Below are 23,808 nucleotides of genomic sequence, written 5' to 3' on the forward strand. Positions count from 1 at the left end.
TGTGTTACTTATGGTAGCCTTCGTTAATATGGTCCCAGCTCTCTGCAGGTCTTTCACTAGGTCCCCCCGTGTGGTTCTGGGATTTTTGCTCACCGTTCTTGTTATCATTTTGACCCCACGGGGTGAGATCTTGCGTGGAGCCCCAGATCGAGGGAGATTATCGGTGGTCTTGTAGGTCTTCCATTTTCTCACAATTGCTCCCACAGTTGATTTCTTCACACCAAGCTGCTTAACTATTGCAGATTCAGTCTTCCCAGCCTGGTGCAGGTCTACAATTTTGTTTCTGATGTCCTTTGACAGCTCTTTGGTCTTGGCCATAGTGGAGTTTGGAGTGTGACTGTCTGAGGTTGTGGACAGGTGTCTTTTATACTGATAACCAGTTCAAACAGGTGCCATCAATACAGGTAACGAGTGGAGGACAGAGGAGCTTCTTAAAGAAGAACTTACAGGTCTGTGAGAGCCACAAATCTTGCTTGTTTGTAGGTGACCAAATACTTATTTTCCACCATGATTTGCAAATAAATTCTTTAAAAATCAAACAATGTGATTATCTGGATTTTTTTTTCTCATTTTGTCTCTCATAGTTGAAGCGTACCTATGATGAAAATTACAGGCCTCTCTCATCTTTTTAAGTGGGAGAACTTGCACAATTGGTGGCTGACTAAATACTTTTTTGCCCCACTGTAGACACGATACATCCATGCATTTTCTATGCTGCTTATCCTCACTATGCTGGAGCCTATCCCAGCTGTCTTTGGGCAAGAGGCGGGGTACACTGTATCTGTATCTGAGTGATATTCTTTTTCCCCCCATCTTTAATATGACTTTATTCCCACCATATTTTGACTTTATTTACAAAATAAATTTAAATACAAAATATTAAAACTTTTTAAAACTTTTTATTTTTTGTTTTTTTTATATGTCAACTCGATGCTATTATTTTTTCCCCATTACAATTTTATCCTCCTAATATTTTGACTTTAGTCTTAGTAAATTAGTCAATTAGCCAATTTTAATTTTAATTTTAATTTTAATTTTAATTTTAATTTTAATTTTAATTTTAATTTTAATTTTAATTTTAATTTTAATTTTAATTTTAATTTTAATTTTAATTTTAATTTTAATTTTAATTTTAATTTTAATTTTAATTTTAATTTTAATTTTAATTTTAATTTATTTTTGTTTCATGATACCTTGGTCCTCAACTTGAAAAAAAAAATATTTGTTTCTCTTATTACGACTTAAAATTAATTAAAATGTGTCTTGAATATGTCAAATTTACGCTGCTGCTAAAATGCAGGTTTTTTTCCTTAAAAATTTTATTTTTAAATTAAAATTACAACTTTATCTTGTTAGATGAAAACTTTTTACTCTATATTTTACTGCAGATTTTTCTATGACATATGTTTTAAAATGTTCCCAAATGTTAGCGAGCATAGCTATGTGAGGCTACACAAAATGTCTACTTGTCTATCACGACGCTGATGTTCTAGTTACACAAACATCCAAGGTCGCTCCGACCTTGGTCAGTGCGTTGAAGTCTGTTTTGTCACGCCATCTTCCACCTCTTCATCATGAGGAACCATTTCCCTTGACTCTTTTTTTTAAATGTTTTTTTGCTCCCTGTCTCCTTTTTGTAGCGCCATGACGACGCTGCTGGACCTGAAGAGTAGCGTCCTGCGCCAGGTGCAGAGGAGCCAGTCTCTGAGGAGCCGCAGGGAGCCGCCGCCCACTGCCGGAAGCCCCCTCACCCACTGTCCCGAACCCTTAGCCCGCAGGTGAGTTGGGGATGATTGTGCATGTGAATAAACTTTTTACATACAAAATTATTATTTTTTGTTTATGTCTGGGAGAGAAAAAAATAAATGAATTACCTTTACTAATAATAAATGGAATTAATAAATAAATAAATATAATATAAAATATAAATAATTAATTCATGCATGTTGTATTTTATGTATTTTTATTTTTAAATGCAATATTTAAAAAAATTTATTTTTTTTTTGCTCCTGATAAATGTAAAAAAAAATAAATAAAAAAATTACAAATATTTGGCATTTAGAGTCATCCAACATCCCGGTTGGAATTTTGCGGCTTTGTTCTGTTACAGTTTTTCAAAATTAATCACTTAAATTATTGTTTTTTTCTGGTTTCATACAGCCTATTAATCACAATTTTTTTTTTTACAGATTTTATGTATTATTGGCCAAACATAAAAATGACTAAACCAAACATAATGTAAATATAAGATTTATATATAGATTTTACATTGACGAGACAATAGCCCCTGCTAGTATTCTGAATATATATTTAGTCTTCTTTACCATATGTCTATTATATTTTAATTGTCATGAGTTTAAAGGTGACTATAGGGGTGCTACTTCATGTCTAGAGGTCTCTACTGATGTTAAAAAAATTTATTTAGAAGGTTGCTCACAGGTTTCCAATGCTCTAACTATATGAAAAAGTTCCATTTATGAATAAGGAATCCTATTTCACTGAAATTCACTTATCACTGTCAGGTCGGGAACCGATTAACTATGATAAACGAGGGATTTCTGTATTACATGAAACATGAAATTAAATGTGCTTTAAATAAACACAATATGCAAGGCGAAATTAAACTAATATAAGAATATGGCGTTAGGATAGTATGTATTAGAATTAACATAAAAACAAAACAGAATCATAATAATAAGTATGATTATGATAAAAAAAACGCTGACACTGATTTATTTGTTTTCAATCAGCCGCTGTCGCCTTCACATCCGGCCAAGCACGTTCTTTAAATGCGGTCGGCGTTTTGGACTCTCCGTGCGGCAATACCCCCCCCAAGGACCCTCCAACAACACTATTACATGCACAGTCAGAGTCTGATGGCGTCGCCACCAATGCGTTCTTCGCTTAACGCCACGCGGTTCTGGCAGCTTCGGCACCACGATGTGGCTCACTGCTGTTTCGAAATGTCTTCTGTGTGTGTGTGTGTGTGTGAGATCTCGAACGTGTGTATTCTGTCTTTCTGTACAGGATAGTCTATTTTTAACAAAAAACATGTTTGTGTATCTTCTATGCATAAACAGATGGTTATTGTGTAGACTGTAATACGTTTGTAGCTACAGAAAGACACATTTGTTATCCAGATAATGGCTTTTCCTACCCCTCAGGCGTTTCCTGAAGTATCCTAATTGCTTATAATGTTTAATTGTGCTTCTGCTTTCTTTTCTTTCCCTTTGATGTCTGAGAAATATGTCCTGCTTTCTTTTCATAAGCCGTGTTCTTGTCACTCAAAATCGAGTATTTTTTTATGTACTGCAAGTGTACGTTTATTCATGTGGCTGTACTTCCTCAAATAGCGACCGCGGCATCTCAAAATGTCCTGTCACCTTACCTCTAATCGACAACTGTCAACTGCGTGTTAGCGACATGAATACATTAATCAACCCGGGTAAAAAAAAAAACACCCACAGTCAATGGCGGAATTATGTAATATAATAATAAAAGTGTATTGGAACTTACCTCGAATAGACACCTCGCCCTGTAGAATGACTGCTTGTGTTGGCCACTTGAATAAATACATGATAAACATGATAAACTGTGGCATTATTTGATGAAATACTACTAATTTATTTCATTTACGAAGTGTGTTTTCCAACATATTAAATACAAGTAAAGGCCGTACCTCAAATAGACACCTCCCCCAGGAAAAAAACACACTAGATGGTGTTATTATTTAATATAATAATAATAAAAATGCATTTAAATGCCTTACTCCTAATAGGCAGCTTGCCCTAATGAATTACTGGGTGTGTTATCCACTTGAATAGATGACGCACCTCAAATAGACACCTCACCCCGTAGAATGACTGCTTGTGTTGGCCACTTGAATAAATAGATGCCGTACCTTGAATTGACACAAACATGATCAAACAAACATGATAAACGATGGCATTATTTGATGAAATACTACAAATTTCATTTATGAAGGGTGTTGTCCAACATATTAAATAGGCCGTACCTCAAATAAACGCCTCTTGAGGAAAGGGTTATAATTATTTAATATAATAATAATAAAAATGCATTTAAATGCCTTACTCCTAATAGACACCTTGCCCGAATGAATTACTGGGTGTGTTAGCCACCTACTCTTTTTAATACCTTACCCCAAAGAGACACCTTGCACTAATGAATTACTGAGTATGTTGGCCACCTACTGTTTTTAACACCTTACCACTAAGAGACACCTTGACCCTAATGAATTACTGGGTGTGCTAGCCACTTGAATAGATGACGCACCTACTTTTTTTAAACACCTTACCCCCAAGAGACACCTTGCCCGAATGAATTACTGGGTGTGTTAGCCACCTACTCTTTTTAACACCTTACCCCTAATAGACACCTTGCCCGAATGAATTACTGTGTGTGTTAGCCACCTACTATTTTTAACACCTTACTTCTAAGAGACACCTTGCCCTAATGAATTGGAATGGAATGGAATGGCCTTTATTGTCATTATACAAGATGTACTCTTTTTGACGCCTTACCCCTAAGAGACACCTTGCCCGAATGAATTACTGGGTTTGTTAGCCACCTACTCTTTTTAACACCTTACCCCTAATAGACACCTTGCCCGAATGAATTACTGTGTGTGTTAGCCACCTACTATTTTTGACGCCTTACCCCTAAGAGACACCTTGCCCGAATGAATTACTGGGTGTGTTGGCCACTTGAATAGATGACGCACCTACTCTTTTTAACACCTTACCCCAAAAGATTTACTGGGTGTGTTAGCCACCTGCTCTTTTTAACGCCTTACCCCTAAGAGACACCTTGCCCCAGTCACTTTTAATTTAAGAAGCATGTTGGCAAACAAAATTAAATTAAAGTCAATGATTATATTTAGTATGATAAGTTAAAAATGTAATAAAAATAACATCTGTCACCGCAATAAATGCCTTACCACTCGCTGTACGTGAGTATCCAAGTACCCCCCCCTGGCCTCTTTCTGAGGAAGTACGGCAATGTTTTTTGTGCGTCCATGTAGCGTGTACATGTATGTATGTATGTACTGTTAATATGTGCTGTATGTCATGTAATGTCTCCTTTCTTATTGGCACCGTGTGTTCTACGTGTACGTTTGTGTCCGCCCTTTGTTCCCGCCTCTTTTGATTCCACATAAAGTTTGCCATGCCGGCTTGTCTCGTAGCAACACATAAAGTGACACAGGTGAAATCCCCCACAACGCCCCCCCCCCCTCTCCCTCCACCTCGGTCTTGTTTTGAAGCCTCATCTGCGGCAAAAAAAAAACCCAACCTAATAGTATGAACCTGGGGGTTACCATAGCAACCTAAACACAGGCTGTCTGCCTTGGTGTGAACTTTGCTTGTAGTGACGACCATTGTTTATTTTTAACACCCAGGACGACCTCGGGTGCCGCGTTCAACCTGGTGTTTACCTCTCGGTGTATCATGTGATGGTGATATATTTGAATAAACACATAATCAAATCCGCTCCGGCGGAGGGGGGGGGATCCGTTCAGTGGCGTGCTTTAAATAGTCATCTGAACTGTCACGATGGTGCATGTCATTCCTCATTTCCCCCTGCCGGCTCCCTGGTGTTAAAGGCTCCCCGCTGAGCCCCCGTTATGCATGCACACATATGCAGAGAGAGAGAGAGAGCTCATCATTGTGATCTCCGGTGTCTCTGCGGTGTTAATTGAGAACCGGAGGGGCCAGCCAGGTACGTGCAGGGATGGCTGCATTGATCGGTGGTTGTTGTGGTTGTGGTTCGGGATGCCACAGTCCATCTGTAGTCAGTCAGGCAGTGGGCTTTCACACTTTGCATTTCTGGTTTGTGGCTTCCTCATTAGCATGTACGCTTTTGCTCGGTGTCACGGTTTCTTAATTAGGAGCCCGCCGCATAGAAGAGCACCCCGGGAGAGCAGGGCTCCATCCAAGGGGGAAGACTTTATTTTATTTTTAGATTCATATTCATATATTTATTTAAAAATAGGTATGATTGTATTAAAATTTCTGGTACATTTTATTATTTTATTTTATTTTTATATTTTTTAATAATATATTTATATATTTTTTTATTATTATATTTTTATTTTATTTTTTATTTTTATTATTATATTTTTATTATTCTATTAAATTTTATAACAGAAAACATGGACAATGTTTCAGCCACGGACTCCTAATGGAACACCGTATCCTACAAAACAAAACAAAAAAAACAAACAAAAAATATATATATATATCACTATATTGACAGTTATTATGGTACCCATTATGTCATTGTATGGTCATATCACCTCGTACTTTGGTACGTGACAAAAATAAAAAAAATAAAAAAATAAAAAAATTAAATTTAATCAAATTAAAAAAATAAAATATTTAAATAATTAATAAAAAATACATTTAAAAAAGTTTTAAAAAAATTATATAACAGATAACAGAGGTACCAACAGTAAAAATTCCCACCAAGGACACAAGCTAGCTATTTAGACGATAATGTTTGTGTGTCTACTACTATACAAGCTGTACTCTGACTACTCTAAAGTATTAAAAAAAAACAAAAACCTTAAACTGTATTATGGAAAACAGGAAGTGAACAAATGTAATTTAATGTAATGACAAAAAATAAATAATAATTTAAAAAAACCTTAAACTTTATTATGGAAAACAGGAAGTGAACAAATGTAATGTAATGTAATGACAATTTTTTTAAAAATAAATAATAAAATAAAGCAAAAACAAACAAAAAACACTTAAATTATATTAAGAAAGCAGGAAGTGAACAAATGTAACAGTTACTGATTGTAAAAGTACCAGATGGAGGGGTAGGATTTAATAAGCTTTGCTTCTTTCTACTCTTTTCGAACATGTGGAACTGTGAACTGATTATGTGATGCATTCAATTGTAATCTGACACATGTTCAAATGAAATAAAACCATTACCATTACCAAAAGAAATGCAAATGTAAAGGTCGGTCATTGTTGCTAAAAATGAAAACACGGCCTTTGCTAAATCGTCCTCATACTGTCAGAAAGTCGGTAACACCTGACTGTAGCGTGTCGCATGAATAAAACAGAAGGCGTCTAAATGACCCATCTTGTGCGTGGTGACACGCTACCCGCTTTACATTGAAGTTGCCCTTTGGATGGAAGAAAAAAAAAAAAAAAAAAAAAGAAACATGGCAATAATTTCCGCTACGATGCTCGCTTTTAAGAGGCACTGGAGAGATTGTACAGAGGCGGCGTCTTCGTCTCCATGTTAGGCACTTTTCACCGCTGATGCTTTCTTGCCTAATCAATTGTGTAATTAGAGCACAACAAGTGTAGAAATGGGCGACGGATGGGGGTGGCGGGAGTGGGGGGGGGGGGTATTAGTCCTTGTCAGGCACATCCTCCAGCGGCGATAAGAGCCTCGCAGGCTCATAGGACGCAAAGACAAGCGTGATGAATCGAATTTCTTTCAAAACAAGAAGAAGAATCTCACTTGAGGCGTCACATGGTTTTTCATGGCGCCGCCGACGGTGATGTACGCACGAGTAATTGATGTGTACGCACTGCCACATTGTGTTTGGGAGGAAAGAAAGAAAAAAAATGGCTGGCAGTTGCTTCCGTTCTTTTCAACAAGCCAAGTTTTGAGTCTCGTTTTGGATACGACCTAAGCGATGCATTAGAATGAATGAATCTTGGAAATACATTTGAATAATAACACACATAAAAAAAAACAACAACAACACGAGTACCTGTTTCCTAGCAACATCAAGCCAGTTTTGTTATTCTGGTGAGCGAGACCAGCTCATCAAGTGTGTGTGTGTGTGTGTGTGTGTGTTTTGTTGTGGCAGATCTTAATGACTACTGGCCTGGCTTTATTTTACAAACGTCTTGTTCCGATGCTGGGAATGAAAAGATCCCAGTTTGTTGATGCCAAATCCTCCAGAATACAACAACAGATTTGTGCAAGTCAATTAAAGTCGAAACGTGGACGGATTTCGATGTTTCATTGCGTAGGAATTACCATCAAGTGGACTCATATTTGTATTACCCATTCTCACATTTCATTTTCTCCCGGGAAAATACTTCAGAAGTACTTCAGGAAACTTGGATATATGGTAATGGTAATGGTTGAATTTCATTTGAACATGCATCAGATTACAATTGAATGCATCACATAATCAGTTCACAGTTCCACATGTCCGAAAGGAGTAGGAAAAAGCAAAGCTTATTAAATCCTACCCCTCCATCTGGTACTTTTACAATCAGTAACTGTTACATTTGTTCACTTCCTGCTTTCTTAAAATAATTTAAGTGTTTTTTGTTTGTTTTTACTTTATTTTATTATTTATTTTAATTTTTTTTATTTTTGTCATTACATTACATTACATTTGTTCACTTCCTGCTTTCTTAATATAATTTCAGTGTTTTTTGTTTGTTTTTACTTTATTTTATTATTTATTTTTAATTAAAAAAAATTTGTCATTACATTACATTTGTTCACTTCCTGCTTTCTTAATATAATTTAAGTGTTTTTTTTGTTTGTTTTTACTTTATTTTATTATTTATTTTCAAATTTTTTATTTTATTTTTTGTCATTACATTACATTTGTTCACTTCCTGCTTTCTTAATATAATTTAAGTGTTTTTTGTTTGTTTTTACTTTATTTTATTATTTATTTTTATGTATTTTTCAATTTTTTTAATTTTTTGTCATTACATTACATTACATTTGTTCACTTCCTGTTTTCCATAATACGGTTTAAGTTTTTTTTTTAATACTTTAGAGTAGTCAGAGTACAGCTTGTATAGTAGTAGACACACAAACATTATCGGCTAAATAGCTACATTTGTTCACTTCCTGTTTTCCATAATACAGTTTAAGGTTGTTTATTTAAAATACTTTAGAGTAGTCAGAGTACAGCTTGTATAGTAGTAGACACACAAACATTATCGTCTAAATAGCTAGCTGTCTTTGGGCGAGAGGCGGGGGTACACCCTGGACTGATGGCCAGCCAATCACAGGGCACATATAGACAAACAACCATTCACACTCACATTCATACCTATGGACAATTTGGAGTTGCTAATTAACCTAGCATGTTTTTGGAATGTGGGAGGAAACCGGAGTACCTGGAGAAAACCCACGCATGCACGTCGAGAACATGGCGAGGGTGGAATTGAACCCTGGTCTCCTCGCTGTGAGGTCTATGCACTAACCACTACACCCTAATCTTTTTCAGTGTATAGTAAATATGTACTGCTATGCAAGTCGTACACAGACTACTCCAAAGTATAGTATTGTCTCTTGATCATGTGACTCCACCATAGCAATCCACCGTTTGATGTCCTTAACCGTTAAACCGCCACCTTTTTCTCGCCGCGGCGGGAGCTGGTCCGGCTCTCCCAGCGTGGCTGCCATTAGTTTTCATCAATACCTCAGGGGTTTACCATCTGCTCCACCCCACCCCCCGCCCCCCACCCCACCACGGCGAGCGTCGACAGGCGGGCGCGAGGATGGGCTGCAACCCACTGCGATGCGATGACGCCAATAAAAGAGCGTGACGGGGGCCTCTCATGGATCGGCTCCACGGCGTAATATGATGAGGTGTGGGGAAACGAGTGGGCATGGGGCTTCGGTGCTGTGGATTTGATGGATGAGCCCCCCCCCATCACGACCCCCCCCCCCCCCCCCAACCCCCCCACTCTCTGTTCTGCGCACTGCTCACATCAGAGGAAGAGAGATGCCCGCTGAGAGATTTGGGAAGCGAGCGGGATTCCCAAGGCGGCATTGAGCCTGCCGCCCAATCCCCTGAATGTGTCGCCATGACAACTGAGGGCCGGCGGGAGTCCGGGAGTTTTCTCACACCTGGAAGAACCCGGAGCCAGAAGCAGAGGAGTTGCATGAAAAAGTCGAATGCTACCAAAACAAAAACATTAGCTATTAGCTATTAGCTATTAGCTATTAGCTGTAGACTACAGCTGTATCTGCAATAACAAGCAATTCCAGAGCTGTATTGTACAACAGTAATAGAAGTATTTCATAGTATTTTTTACAATTTCTTGAAACACTGGACTGTTTCATTTTCTTTTCACCGCTCTAGCAGCATGTTTTCTTCAAAGAGAATACTGCTGTGCAGGAACAAACAATTTGAGAACTGCATTTGACAGTACTATTAAAAGTACTTAAAAACCACCACCAAATTAGAAATTATTATTCGTATATTGTACTGTCTGACTTTCTTTTCACCGCTCGAGCAGCATGTTTTCTTCAAAGAGAATACTGCTGTATGTTAATGCAGGAACAAACAATTTGAAAATGCATTTGACAGTACTATTAAAAGTACTTAAAAACCACCACCAAATTAGAAATTATTATTCCTATATTGTACTGTCTCACTTTCTTTTCACCGCTCTAGCAGCATGTTTTCTTCAAAGAGAATACTGCTGTATGTTAATGCAGGAACAAACAATTTGAGAACTGCATTTGAAAGTACTATTAAAAGTACTTAAAAACCACCACCAAATTAGAAATTATTATTCGTATATTGTACTGTCTCACTTTCTTTTCACCTCTTTAGCAGCATGTTTTCTTTGAAGAGAATACTGCTGTATGTTAATGCAGGAACAAACAATTTGAAAAATGCATTTGACAGTACTATTAAAAGTACTTAAAAACCACCACCAAATTAGAAATTATTATTCCTATATTGTACTGTCTCACTTTCTTTTCACCGCTCTAGAAGCATGTTTTCTTCAAAGAGAATACTGCTGTATGTTAATGCAGGAACAAACAATTTGAAAACTGCATTTGACAGTACTATTAAAAGTACTTAAAAACCACCACCAAATTAGAAATTATTATTCGTATATTGGACTGTTTCACTTTCTTTTCACCGCTCTAGCAGCATGTTTTCTTCGAAGAGAATACTGCTGTATGTTAATGCAGGAACAAACAATTTGAAAACTGCATTTGACAGTACTATTAAAAGTACTTAAAGCTACCACCAAATAGGACTCTTTCAGACTGTTTCACTTTCTTTTCGCCGCTCTAGCAGCATAGCGTCTTCAAACTATTATAAACTACAGCTAAGGCATCCTAGAGTTGCTCATTTTTCGACACTTTGTATTGAGTTATGGTGTCCTATAGAGCAGCTACACACAATAACCCATATGGAAAATGTTTTAGATCTTCCAGAATCGGCACCTATTCGTGCTGTATTTTCTTTCATTTGTGCTTCGTGCCAAAACGGTCTGTTGTAATTTATTCCAAACACAGTCCGCTTCCGGGGCGTGCTCGCTCCGCTGTGATTGGTCACACGCCCAAAGTGATGGACCTAACTAGGACCTCAAACGATGCACAACGATGAGCCAATTCAAGAAAAAAATAAAAAATAAAAATAAAATAAAGTAAAAACAAAAAAACAAACAACAAAAAAAACTTACATTATATTAAGAAAGCAGGAAGTGAACAAATGTAACAGCTACTGATTGTAAAAGTACCAGATGGAGGGGTAGGATTAAATAAGCTTTGCTTCTTCCTACTCCTTTCGGACATGTGGAACTGTGAACTTATTATGTGATGCATTCAATTGTAATCTGAGCAGTGGAAAAAGCATAATTGGTCTCCTTTAATAATGTTCAGAGGTAAACAAAGCTAATGCAAATGCAGCTAATATAAACCCTACATCAAGAGGTTACCTACAGACACAGCTATTAACGCTATTAATTGAATTGAATAGAGTCATTCATTTAATCATTCATTAAATCAAATAGTATTTTTAATTTTTCCTCCGCAGGATCTCGGAGGAGAGCACGGAATTCTTTGAGCGTATGAGCGCCATTCTGCAGAAACAGGACAACATGCTGCAGGCCGCCCAGGCCGAGGTAACAACAAACCCGACTGCCACCTTTCCATCTGTTCCGCAGGCCCAAGACTCACGAGTGGGCAGCGAGCGAGCGCCGGCACATCCGTTCCGTCGTCGGGATGACGTCTGCGAACAGACGGGGGGGCCCACGTTTGTTTGGAAGCTCGGAGGTGACAAAGCTGCTGTTAGCGGCTGTGTTCATCCTCCAGTGATGATCTCTCTTTAGAAACGTCTGCAGTCACTCGCTGACAAAGAGTTTGTCATCTTTACGATTCACTTCCTGCTTTGTCACGATTAGCATGGTGTTGGGCTGTCATGTACCAAAGGGCAACAACAACAACAACCGTGTGGCTTGAAAACTACAGAAAAATACTCAGAGTAAATGAAAATATCATAAATGAAGTACATAAAGCTACAGACCGAAGGTTTGCACTCACGAATTGTACGAATCCCATCTTCCTATCTCTGTCCTTGTGCTGAAGATGACAAAGTCCAAGTCCATCTATTCAGTAGTTGTCCTTGTGTAAACCTCTGCACACTTTATGCGGTTTTATAACCTACTGAGGCACATTTCCACTAGATATTATATTATTAACTATTAACTATAATATATTATATTATATATAACTATTAACGCTAATGGTTGATCATATACGGGGTGACTGAAGGTGACTCCTTGGTTAATTGAATTGAATAGAGGCGTAGTTTGGTCCTAAACTTTAACACTCGTTCATTTAATCATTCATTGAATCAAATAGTTTTTAATTTTTAATTTTTAATTTTTAATTTTTAATTTTTAATTATATATATATATTATATTATTATAGTATTATTATTATATAATTTATTTATATATAATCATATATATCATTCATTTAATAATTCATTAAATCAAATAGTATTTTAATTTTTTTTATTTATATACATATATATGTATATTTCATTCATTTAATAATTCATTAAATCAAATAGTATTTTAATTTTTTATTTATATATATATATGTGTATATGTATATTTCATTCATTTAATAATTCATTAAATCAAATAGTATTTTAATTTTTAATTTTTATTTTTTATATATATCATTTATTTAATCATTCATTAAATCAAATAGTATTTTAATTTTTAATTTATATATATATATATATATATATATATATATATATATATATATATATATATATATATATATGCGGCACGGTGGTCGAGTGGTGACCTCGAGACCAGGGTTCAATTCCACTCTCGGCCATCTCTGTGTGGAGTTTGCATGTTCTCCCCGTGCATGCGTGGGTTTTTTCCGGGTACTCCGGTTTCCTCCCACATTCCAAAAACATGCTAGGTTAATTAGCGACTCCAAATTGTCCATAGGTATGAATGTGAGTGTGAATGGTTGTTTGTCTATATGTGCCCTGTGATTGGCTGGCCACCAGTCCAGGGTGAGGAAAAAGCGGTAGAAAATGAATGACTGAATGAATATTATATTATGATATATATATTATATACACCAGATATTCCACCAATTGTCATTGATGTCATGGGTGCACTTGCTAAGTTCCTTTAAACGTCTTCCTGTTAGAGTCCCATGGTGATTTCTTATGATGATGTCCCATCACAGAGCCAAAGGGGAGCCTGCACGGTGCCGCCACCACAGGAGCACGTGGACCAGGCTTTTATCCCAGACAGAATCAGCAGGACGGAGGTTTGTGGACTTCATCGAAATGAATGAAATGTTGATGTGAAGTCGAGTCTTGGACGCTGAGTGTGTTTTCCATGCAGCTGGACCTTCTGTATGAGGAGGCTGTGTACACGGTGGTCAACCGAGTGGGCGTGCCATCTCCAGAACATGTGACCAGCGACGAGGATTTGTTTGCGTACCTTCTTAAGGTATTTGAACATCTGAATCAGGGGTGGACAAACGTTTTCCGGAGTGGGGCCACATACAGAAAAATGAGGATATATATTTAAAAAAGCTAAAAGTATATTTTTGCAGTTGATCTTTTGTGTTTAATTTTATTTCTACAACAAATGGCCCCCGGGCCACACTTTGGACACCCCTGATCTAAATGATAATCACTCATTCACTCAATTGAACTCCAGTGTCCAAACTGTGAGGCCTGTGTGCTAACCACTCGGCTGCCATGCAGCCTGAGAAGAAGCACATAAAAGCAAAAAAAAATTATTAAAAATACCACTTCCACATGGAATGAGAGGATATATTTTTTTTTTTACACCCTGGACTGGTCGCTAGGCAATCACAGTGCACATATAGACATGTTGGAGGAAACCGGAGTCCCAGGAGAAAACCCACGCATGCACGGGGAGAACGTGCTAACTCCACACAAAGATGGCCGAGAGTGGAATTGAACTCGGGTCTCCTCGCTGTGACAACTCTGCTGCCATGCAGCCTGAGAAGAAGGACATAGAAGCAAAAAAAAAAATCATAAAAATACCACTTCCACACTGAATGAGAGGAGAACATTTTTTTTTCACATTCCATCTGCCATGTAGTCATGTTTAGTCATGTCTAGGAAAACGGAGTCCCCGGAGAAAACCCACGCATGCACGGGGAGAACATGCTAACTCCACACAAAGATGGCCGAGGGCGGAATTGAACTCGGGTCTCCTAGCTGTGACAACTCTGCTGCCATGCAGTCTGAGAAGAAGGACATAGAAGCAAAAAAAAATAAAATCATAAAAATACCACTTCCACACTGAATGAGAGGAGAAAATTTGTTTTTTCACATTCCATCTGCCATGTAGTCATGTCTAGTCATCTTAACTCGAAAAAAATCATACAAATACCACTTCCACACTGAATGAGAGGAGAAAATTTGTTTTTTCACATTCCATCTGTCATGTAGTCATGTCTAGTCATGTTAACTAAAAAAAATCATAAAAATACCACTTCCACACTGAATGAGAGGAGAACATTTTTTTCCACATTCCATCTGCCATGTAGTCATGTCTAGTCATGTTAACTCCAAAAAAATCATAAAAATACCACTTCCACACTGAATGAGAGGAGAAAATTTGTTTTTCCACATTCCATCTGCCATGTAGTCATGTCTAGTCATGCTAACTCCCCCCCCAAAAAATCATAAAAATACCACTTCCACACTGAATGAGAGGAGAAAATTTGTTTTTTTCACATTCCATCTGCCATGTAGTCACGTCTAGTCATGTTAACTAAAAAAAAATCATAAAAATACCACTTCCACACCGAATGAGAGGAGAAAATTTGTTTTTTCACATTCCATCTGCCATGTAGTCATGTCTAGTCATGTTAACTCCCCCCCAAAAAAAATCATAAAAATACCACTTCCACACTGAATGAGAGGAGAAAATTTGTTTTTTCACATTCCATCTGCCATGTAGTCATGTCTCGTCATGTTAACTAAAAAAAAATCATAAAAATACCACTTCCACACTGAATGAGAGGAGAATTTTTTTTTCACATTCCATCTGCCATGTCAGCTCGGCTATGCTAGCTCAGTATATTTTTGACGAATAATAGGCCATAGTCAACCATGAAACAGCGATTATTTAGTAATAATTTTTTTTTAACAGCGATATAGTGAAGGTGCAATATTCACAAAGACAACATATTAGCATTAACGTTTACTAAAATACTAAAATAAGGTGAGAATGATTGCAAAATGGGACTTTTGCTGTCTAATCCAGCACAGTCTGACCACAGTAAGAGAAGCTGCTTATTGTGTGTTTGTTTTTTTTTAATCTCTGCCAGCAGCCACCAAATCCAACCTCTCGCTCTGTGTTTGAAGAACCCGAGCAGATGCTGCATGCCTCCAAAGCTGATCAAAAAAAAAAAAAAAAAAAAGCTGCGGTCGCACTTTGTAGGGATCATACCTAGTTTATGATATTACATCTATTCACGCGCCATGCCAGTGATTGTAGGCTCCTTTTTTTGTGTCTGCGCCACACGCGTGTCTTTTATTCAAAGTGTGTCGCGTCTGTTCCCAGGAGCTGCCCGCCAGACCGGACCTCATAAAAGAAATGTTTTTTTTTCTTTATAATCCTTTCAGCTGCAAATACGGGAAAAATGCATAGCCGTGGTAATAATAAAAAGGTGCTTGTCTTCTTCTGAAAGGTGTTTGATATGGGCGAGGAGGAGCACGACATCATACTTCAGAAAGTCCAGGAATCCAAGGTGAGAGTAGAATTCCCGCAAATGTTTGCACAAGAAGGTAAAGCTGTTTGCGTTTATCGCCGCTGTTAACTCAAAAGGTTCCATTCTTCCACAGAGAGCCACCTTCTCCTTGAGGGTCTCCGTCCTGAAAGCCAAGAATCTGCTGGCAAAGGATGCCAACGGTAAGATGGTTCAAGTATGATCCATATCTTTGATATCATCAAGATATCAAAAGTTCAAAAGGGCAGAAAAGGAGTAGATTTGGAGATCATCTGCAAAACAATGAAATGTAATATTATAATTGGAGATGAAAAAAAGGTTCTCCTCCTATTCTGTGTGGAAGTGGTAAATGCAGACCTCACAGCTAAGAGACCGGTGTTCAATTCCACCCTCGGCCATCTCTGTGTGTTGTTTGCATGTTCTCCCCGTGCATGCGTGGGTTTCCTCCCACATTCCAAAAACATGCTAGGTTAATTAGCGACTCCAAATTGTCCATAGGTATGAATGTGAGTGTGAATGTTTTTTTTTGTCTATATGTGCCCTGTGATTGGCTGGCCACCAGTCCAGGGTGTACCCCGCCTCTCTCCTGAAGACAGCTGGGATAGGCTCAGGCGAGACCCCCATAATCCTTGTGTGGATAAGCGGTTAGAAAATCAATGAATATTTAAGCATTATTAGAGCCCTCTAGACATGAAATAACACCCCTATATTGACTTTTAAACTCTTATTACCCAAATTTGTAAATCAAAGGAAATAAAAGCTTTTAGGGGCTGCACGGTGTGCGAGTGGTTAGCACACAGGCTTCACAAATAGGAGATCCGAGTTCAATTCCGCCCTCGGGCATCTCTGTGTGGAGTTTGCATGTTCTCCCCGTGCATGCGTGGGTTTTCTCCGGGTACTCCGGTTTCCTCCCACATTCCAAAAAAACATGCTAGGTTAATTAGCGACTCCAAATTGTCCATAGGTATGAATGTGAGTGTGAATGGTTGTTTGTCTATATGTGCCCTGTGATTGGCTGGCCACCAGTCCAGGGTGTACCCCGCCTCTCCACCCGAGGACAGCTGGGATAGGCTCCAGCACCCCTAGAAAATGAATGAGTGAATGAACCCAGAGTAGTTCATTGGTTGCCAGGCAACCAGAGGGAGCTTGTATTGATATTTATCTTGTATATTTCCTTTCTAGCTTTTTGTGTTAAGTTGCTGCGTGATGATTTTAGCGTGACTTTGCTAAGGCTCAAGGGGGGAGCAGGATTTTCGACATGATGAAGTGCCTTGATGAAGGTGATGGATAGCCGTACACTGACTACTCTAAAGTACTTCTTCTGTGGTCCCCTGGCATCCAGGCTACAGCGACCCCTACTGCATGCTGGGTATCCTGGTGGGCCAGAGCCCACGGGACCCCGAGGAGAAAAAGGAAAGGAAATTCAGCTTCAGGAAGAGGAAAGACAAGCTGGAGAAACGCTCCAGCACCAAGGAGGCCTTGCCGGCCAGATGCATCCAGGTGACCGAGGTCAAGCCGGAGACTCTGAACCCGGTCTGGGACGAACACTTTGTCTTGTGAGTGGACGCGGTACAAACCATGTGATACACTCGTACATTTAGATGTTGGATGTTCTCTTCTGTTTTGTCTCCGCAGTGAAGTGGATGATGTTCACAGTGATCTGCTGCATTTGGATATTTGGTAAGATGCATCTTATTTTCATTTAATTATTATTTTTTGAATTTTAAACATGCTAATTAACCTAGCATGTTTTTGGAATGTGGGAGGAAACCGGAGTACCCGGAAAAAAAAACACGCATGCATGGGGAGAACATGCAAACTCCACACAGAGATGGCCGAGGGTGGAATTGAAGTCGGGTCTCCTAGCTGTGAGGCCTGCGTGCTAACGAAGACGCACATAAAAGCAAAAAATCATTAAAAATACCACTTCCACATGGAATGGGAGGAGAATTTTTTTTTAGTTTTTTTTTTACACCCTGGACTTGAACCGGAGTCCCAGGAGGAAACCCATGCATGCACGGGGAGAACATGCTAACTCCACACAAAGATGGCCAAGGGTGGAATTGAACTTGGGTCTTCTAGCTGTGACAACTCTGCTGCCATGCAGCCTGAGAAGAAGGACATATAAGCAAAAAAATATATTTTTTTAAATCATAAAAATACCACTTCCACACTGAATGAGAGGAGAACATTTTTTTTTTTTGGTGGCCGAGGGTGGAATTGAACTTGGGTGTCCTAGTTGTGAGGCCTGTGTGCTAACCACTCGAACAATTTGGAGTCGCCAATTAACCTAGCATGTTTTTGGAATGTGGGAGGAAACCGGAGTCCCAGGAGAAAACCCACGCATGCACGGGGAGAACATGCTAACTCCACACAAAGATGGCCGAGGGTGGAATTGAACTTGGGTCTCCTAGCTGTGACAACTCTGCTGCCATGCAGCCTGAGAAGAAGGACATAGAAGCAAAAAAAATAAAATTTTTAATCATAAAAATACCACTTCCACACTGAATGAGAGGAGAACATTTTTTTTTTGGGTGGCCGAGGGTGGAATTGAACTTGGGTGTCCTAGTTGTGAGGCCTGTGTGCTAACCACTCGAACAATTTGGAGTCACCAATTAACCTAGCATGTTTTTGGAATGTGGGAGGAAACCGGAGTCCCAGGAGAAAACCCACGCATGCACGGGGAGAACATGCTAACTCCACACAAAGATGGCCGAGGGTGGAATTGAACTTGGGTCTCCTAGCTGTGACAACTCTGCTTCCATGCAGCCTGAGAAGAAGGACATAGAAGAAAAAAAAATTATCATAAAAATACCACTTCCACACTGAATGAGAGGCGAACAGGGTGGAATTGAACTCGGGTTTTTGTAGTTGTGAGGCCTGTGTGCTAACCACTCGTACACCGTGCAGCCCCTAAAAGGTTTTATTTCCTTTTATTTACAAATTAGGGTAATATGAGTTTAAAAGTCAATATAGGGGTGTTATTTCATGTCTAGAGGGCTCTAATAATGCTTAAATATTCTGTCTTTAAATAAGGAATACTGCGGAAATTCACTTGTGGTTGGGTCTGGAATCAATTAACTGCAATTACCGAGGGATTACAGTACATGAAAAATGAATATTAATGAAAATGGCTGCCTTTTGTAGCTTAATTAGTTTTTTTTTTATTTGAAATTATTTTCCCTGGGTTTTGATTATTGATGTTCTAGTTATTGCAAATAGGATAATCCTACTTTACGTTCTCCAGGGATCACGATGACGACGTTTCGGTGGCTGAGGCCTGCAAAAAGCTCAATGAAGTCAGCGGTCTCCGAGGCATGGGAAGGTATCATCCACTCTCCACAGTTGCTATTATTAATATTATTATTATTATTATTATTATTATTATTATTCATTATACAAAACATATGCATATGCAGATCATGTTGGAGGTGTGGCGGCTTATCTCGGTTTAATCATGCAGAAAAAAAAATGACTCACCTTCTTGATTGCCTCTCATTAGGTATTTTAAGCAGATAGCAAAGTCGGTGCGTGCCAACGGCTCGTCCTCGTCCGGCTCCGAGGAGAACGCCGATGACTTCCTGGGATGCATTAACATCTTTCTCAATGTAAGTTCACAGAAACTTCAACAACAGATAAAAAAACGTACCTCAAATTTGTCCGTTTCCGTCCCGACAGGAGATCCCCGTCGGTGGCTTTGACACCTGGTTCAAGCTGGAGCCTCGGTCCAGCGCATCCAAAGTGCAAGGAGAATGTCACCTGATACTGAAGCTGTTCACCAGCCAGGTGACGCCTCGTTCGATCCACGATCACCTCAGAATCAAGTGATGAAGATTATTGAAGAAGAAGATAAAAACGATTTTTCATGAACGCAACATCAGAGCTCATAATGACCTCACCAGCTTCATTGAAATTGTATGCTGGTTTAATATTCCTACCTACCTGATGCTAAAACATGACACAGTAATGTAATATGTAGATAACAGACAATACACTACAGATGAATAATGCAGAATAACCAACAAACATGTCATTTTCATTTTACCTGCCAACATGTACAAATTTATAGTACTCAACATGCAGTATGACTCCTAATACACTTCTATGGTCTCCGTTTTGTCCCTTGGGGGGGGGGGGCATGACAGAAAATAACCGAGAATCACCGCTTTACAATAATTTTGCTCAATAAAAATTAGGGATGTATGATATTGGCTTTTTTGTCGAAAACCGATATGCCGATATTGTCCAACTCTCGATTTTCGATACCGATATCAGCTGATACCGATACTGATACATGTAACATGGCCGCGGGTATGTTTTATGCAGGTTAATATTCCACCTAGCATTCTTAATTAGGGTGTCTTATGATGCTAAATCATCACACAGTAATGTAATATGTAGATAACAGACAATACACTACAGGTGAATAATGCAGAATAACCAACAAACATGTAATTTAAGTTTGACTCCTCAATACGCTTGTATGCTCTCCGTTTTGTCCCGGGGGGGTGGAGGGGGCATGACAGAAAATAACTGAGAAACACCACTTTACAACAATTTTGTAAAAAAGATTTAGGGATGTACGATATTGGCTTTTTTGCCGAAAACCGATATGCCGATTTTGTCCAACTCTCGATTTCCGATACCAATATCAGCTGATACTGATACATGTAACATGACATATCTCCTGTGGTGGAATGAACGCATACAGCATCTTAAAAATATCGTTTTTGGTGATTAGAAAAAAATAAGATAACGATATCAAACGATATCGCATTGTTATGTTGATATCGGGCCGATAATTGGTACTGATAATTATTAGCACGGCCCCATTGGACTTCCCTAATAATGTTGTTACACATTTCAGTAATGGTATCGGTAGATATCGGAATCGGCAAAAAAATAGTCAGTATCAGACTATTTACTTTACAAAATATCAAAAATGGCCCCTTGTGTCCATTACAGTACCCCCGATGTATGTACTGTAATGCATGTATTTTCTGACCCCAGAGAGACACGGCGCTGTCGAAGAGGGAATCCAACGTGTCCATCCACAAGAAACTGCTGAGTCAGATTGTTGAGCACGAGCACGCTCATGTCAAGGTGCGATTCCGCCCATTATTATTCTTAATACTTCTTGTCTGGCCAGTGTAAAAATAAACATAGCAGGCAGTCTATATCGCTAAAAAAATCAAAAAATCAAAAACACCTTTATAATGGTGCCGCAAGGCATGCTGGGTAGCTTCTCCCAACATTTTGCCGTGTTTGTCGCATATTTTACCTGATTACAAAAAAAGTTGAGGTCATCAGAGAAGGCGTTAACATGTTTTATTGTTCATAGTTAATATTGTTGTTGCAGCTGGACTACCCAGCATGCCTTGCGGGCATTTGGAAATAACAGTTTTAAGTTACAAACTGTATTTAGCGCTGAGTTGTTGTTTATCACCCACATAGTTGTCAAATCAAATCAAATCAAAAACACTTTTGTTATGGTGCCGCAAGGCATGCTGGGTAGCTTCTCCCAACATTTTGCAGTGTTTGCCGCATTTTTTACCTGATTACAAAAAAAGTTGAGGTCATCAGAGAAGTAAAGAAGAAGGCGTTAACATGTTTTATTGTTCATAGTTTATATTGTTGCTGCAGCTGGACTACCCAGCATGCCTTGCGGGTATTTGGAAATGTTGGAAAATTTTGTTTAGCACTCAGTTGTTGTTTGTCACCCACATAGTAGTCAAATCAAATCAAATCAAAAAACACCACAAAAACCTTTATAATGGTGCCGCAAGGCATGCTGGGTAGCTTCTCCCAACATTTTGCCGTGTTTGTCGCATTTTTACCTGATTACAAAAAAAGTTGAGGTCACCAGAGAAGGCGTTGTTTTATTGTTGATAGTCTATATTGTTGTTGCAGCTGGACTACCCAGCATGCCTTGCGGGCATTTGGAAATGTTGGAAAATTTTGTTGGAAAATTTGGAAACAGTTTTAAGTTAACCTCTAGTCCGGCCAGTGTAAAACTAAACATAGCTAGCAGGCTATATCGCTACATTGCTATGCCGGCTTTATCTTTTTCCTTTGCTAGCGTGAGCCGTACAACTGGAACGGGCAAGTCAGCCCCCCGGCGTGGACGGTCCTGACTCACCACGCCATGCAGACGGATCTCACCCGTCTCCAACAGGCCATCATGTGAGTTTTCGAGGTATAAAGACTCCAAAATGACTGAATTATAAAAGTTGCATTTTACCTCCCGTAGCCGCTGGCAGTGCTACAGCGGCCATCATCGAACCCAGCGTGTGTGCTACTCCCTCCTGCTGCGCCTCCTGAGGGCCATCGATGCAGAGTGGGACCCTCCTTCTGTGAGGGGAGACCTGGTAGGTCCTCCAACCCCAGGAGGGGGGGAAGTTAAGAAAAAAAAATGACATGAAAAACGTCCGCCTCATTAGCTCGTTTTCTGGTTTAGCTAAAAATGTCGCCAATCGTAACGCCGGGCGCTTCCTGTCTCCAGGAGAGGCAGCTGTCGGACAGTTTCAGGCTCTACACGGAGCACTGCTTGTGTCTGATGAAGAACATGAGGCAGGTTTTTCCTTGCACCAGCGCCGCCGCCATCACGCGCTACGAGCTCATGCTGAGGTAACGTGACTCCGCGACCGCCACCATCCATCGCGTCACATGACACAACAGGACATGCTTGACCTTTACAAAGAAGTAACTTTTCCTGAAAGCGGGCACTAGTTAAGCCGTGGGTGTCTAAAGCTTAGCCAATGAGATGTGGCGAGAAATGACAATAATAAACACTTTTTAGGCCCGGAGTCTCCACCTTACTGCAGTGGGGCCCTCAGTCTCCTCTTGGATAAATGTGCCGACAAAAACAACCACATTTTTTGAAGTGAATGGGTCATTCCAATTATTATTAATTTAGTATTTTTATTATTATTTTATTTATTATTATTATTTTACTATTATTATTTGTTATTTTTTATTATTATTTTATTAATATTATTATTATTACTTAATTATTGTAACTCTCAAAATATGTATGAAATTCAAACCACATTTTTTGATGTCAATGGGCCATTCCAATTATTATTACTTTATTATTTGTATTATTATTTTATTAATTATTATTATTTTATTATTATTATTATTATTTTATTATTATTATTACTTAATTATTGTAACTCTCAAAATATGTATGAAATTCAAAGCACATTTTTTTAAGTCAATGGTCCATTTCAATTATTATTACTTAATTATTTTTATTATTATTTTATTTATTATTATTATTTTATTATTATTATTATTATTTTATTATTATTACTTAATTATTGTAACTCTCAAAATATGTATGAAATTCAAACCACATAATGTTATCACATTTTCCTGAACCTAAAATGCAACTTTATTTTTTATTCTTTGTTTCTGGTAATGTTACAATTTAAAAAATGTCATATTATTTATATATTTTCATATAATTTTTTTTAATACAATTTTTTTTAACGTTTTTTTTCTTAGCATATTTTTATTCTCATAACATAATATTTGTCCATAATCCAATTTTCCAGAACGTGCAACTTTACTCATTGTTTTTTGTTTTTTTTAATTATAACATTACGGCTTTGCAAATATTTTTTTAATATATAAATTTAATTAAAAAAATAATAATAAAAATAATTAATATACATAATTATATATATAACTAATATATACATTTATATTTTTAATATATAAAACTACACTACTAAAATGTTATTTTCCCTCATAATATTACTTATTTTTCTTCATATTTACACA

At 38.2% G+C, this 23,808-nt stretch overlaps 1 protein-coding gene across 1 annotated transcript in view; it reads left to right on the forward strand.

Moving 5' to 3' along the window:
• baiap3 (BAI1 associated protein 3) overlaps nt 1-23,808 on the forward strand; it is a 47,774-nt gene that overhangs the window by 10,605 nt on the left and 13,361 nt on the right. Inside the window, exons 2-16 of the mRNA XM_058048894.1 lie at nt 1,641-1,778; nt 11,804-11,891; nt 13,489-13,572; nt 13,650-13,757; nt 15,982-16,041; nt 16,136-16,202; nt 17,363-17,576; nt 17,656-17,700; nt 19,268-19,345; nt 19,523-19,628; nt 19,699-19,806; nt 21,031-21,123; nt 22,100-22,203; nt 22,271-22,388; nt 22,523-22,647. Of these exons, the coding sequence (XP_057904877.1) occupies nt 1,645-1,778; nt 11,804-11,891; nt 13,489-13,572; nt 13,650-13,757; nt 15,982-16,041; nt 16,136-16,202; nt 17,363-17,576; nt 17,656-17,700; nt 19,268-19,345; nt 19,523-19,628; nt 19,699-19,806; nt 21,031-21,123; nt 22,100-22,203; nt 22,271-22,388; nt 22,523-22,647 (1,532 nt within the window). The 5' untranslated portion in view covers nt 1,641-1,644. The remainder of the gene's footprint in view (nt 1-1,640; nt 1,779-11,803; nt 11,892-13,488; nt 13,573-13,649; nt 13,758-15,981; nt 16,042-16,135; nt 16,203-17,362; nt 17,577-17,655; nt 17,701-19,267; nt 19,346-19,522; nt 19,629-19,698; nt 19,807-21,030; nt 21,124-22,099; nt 22,204-22,270; nt 22,389-22,522; nt 22,648-23,808) is intronic.

Source organism: Doryrhamphus excisus, chromosome 15, assembly GCF_030265055.1.
Source record: "Doryrhamphus excisus isolate RoL2022-K1 chromosome 15, RoL_Dexc_1.0, whole genome shotgun sequence".
NCBI lineage: Eukaryota > Metazoa > Chordata > Actinopteri > Syngnathiformes > Syngnathidae > Doryrhamphus > Doryrhamphus excisus.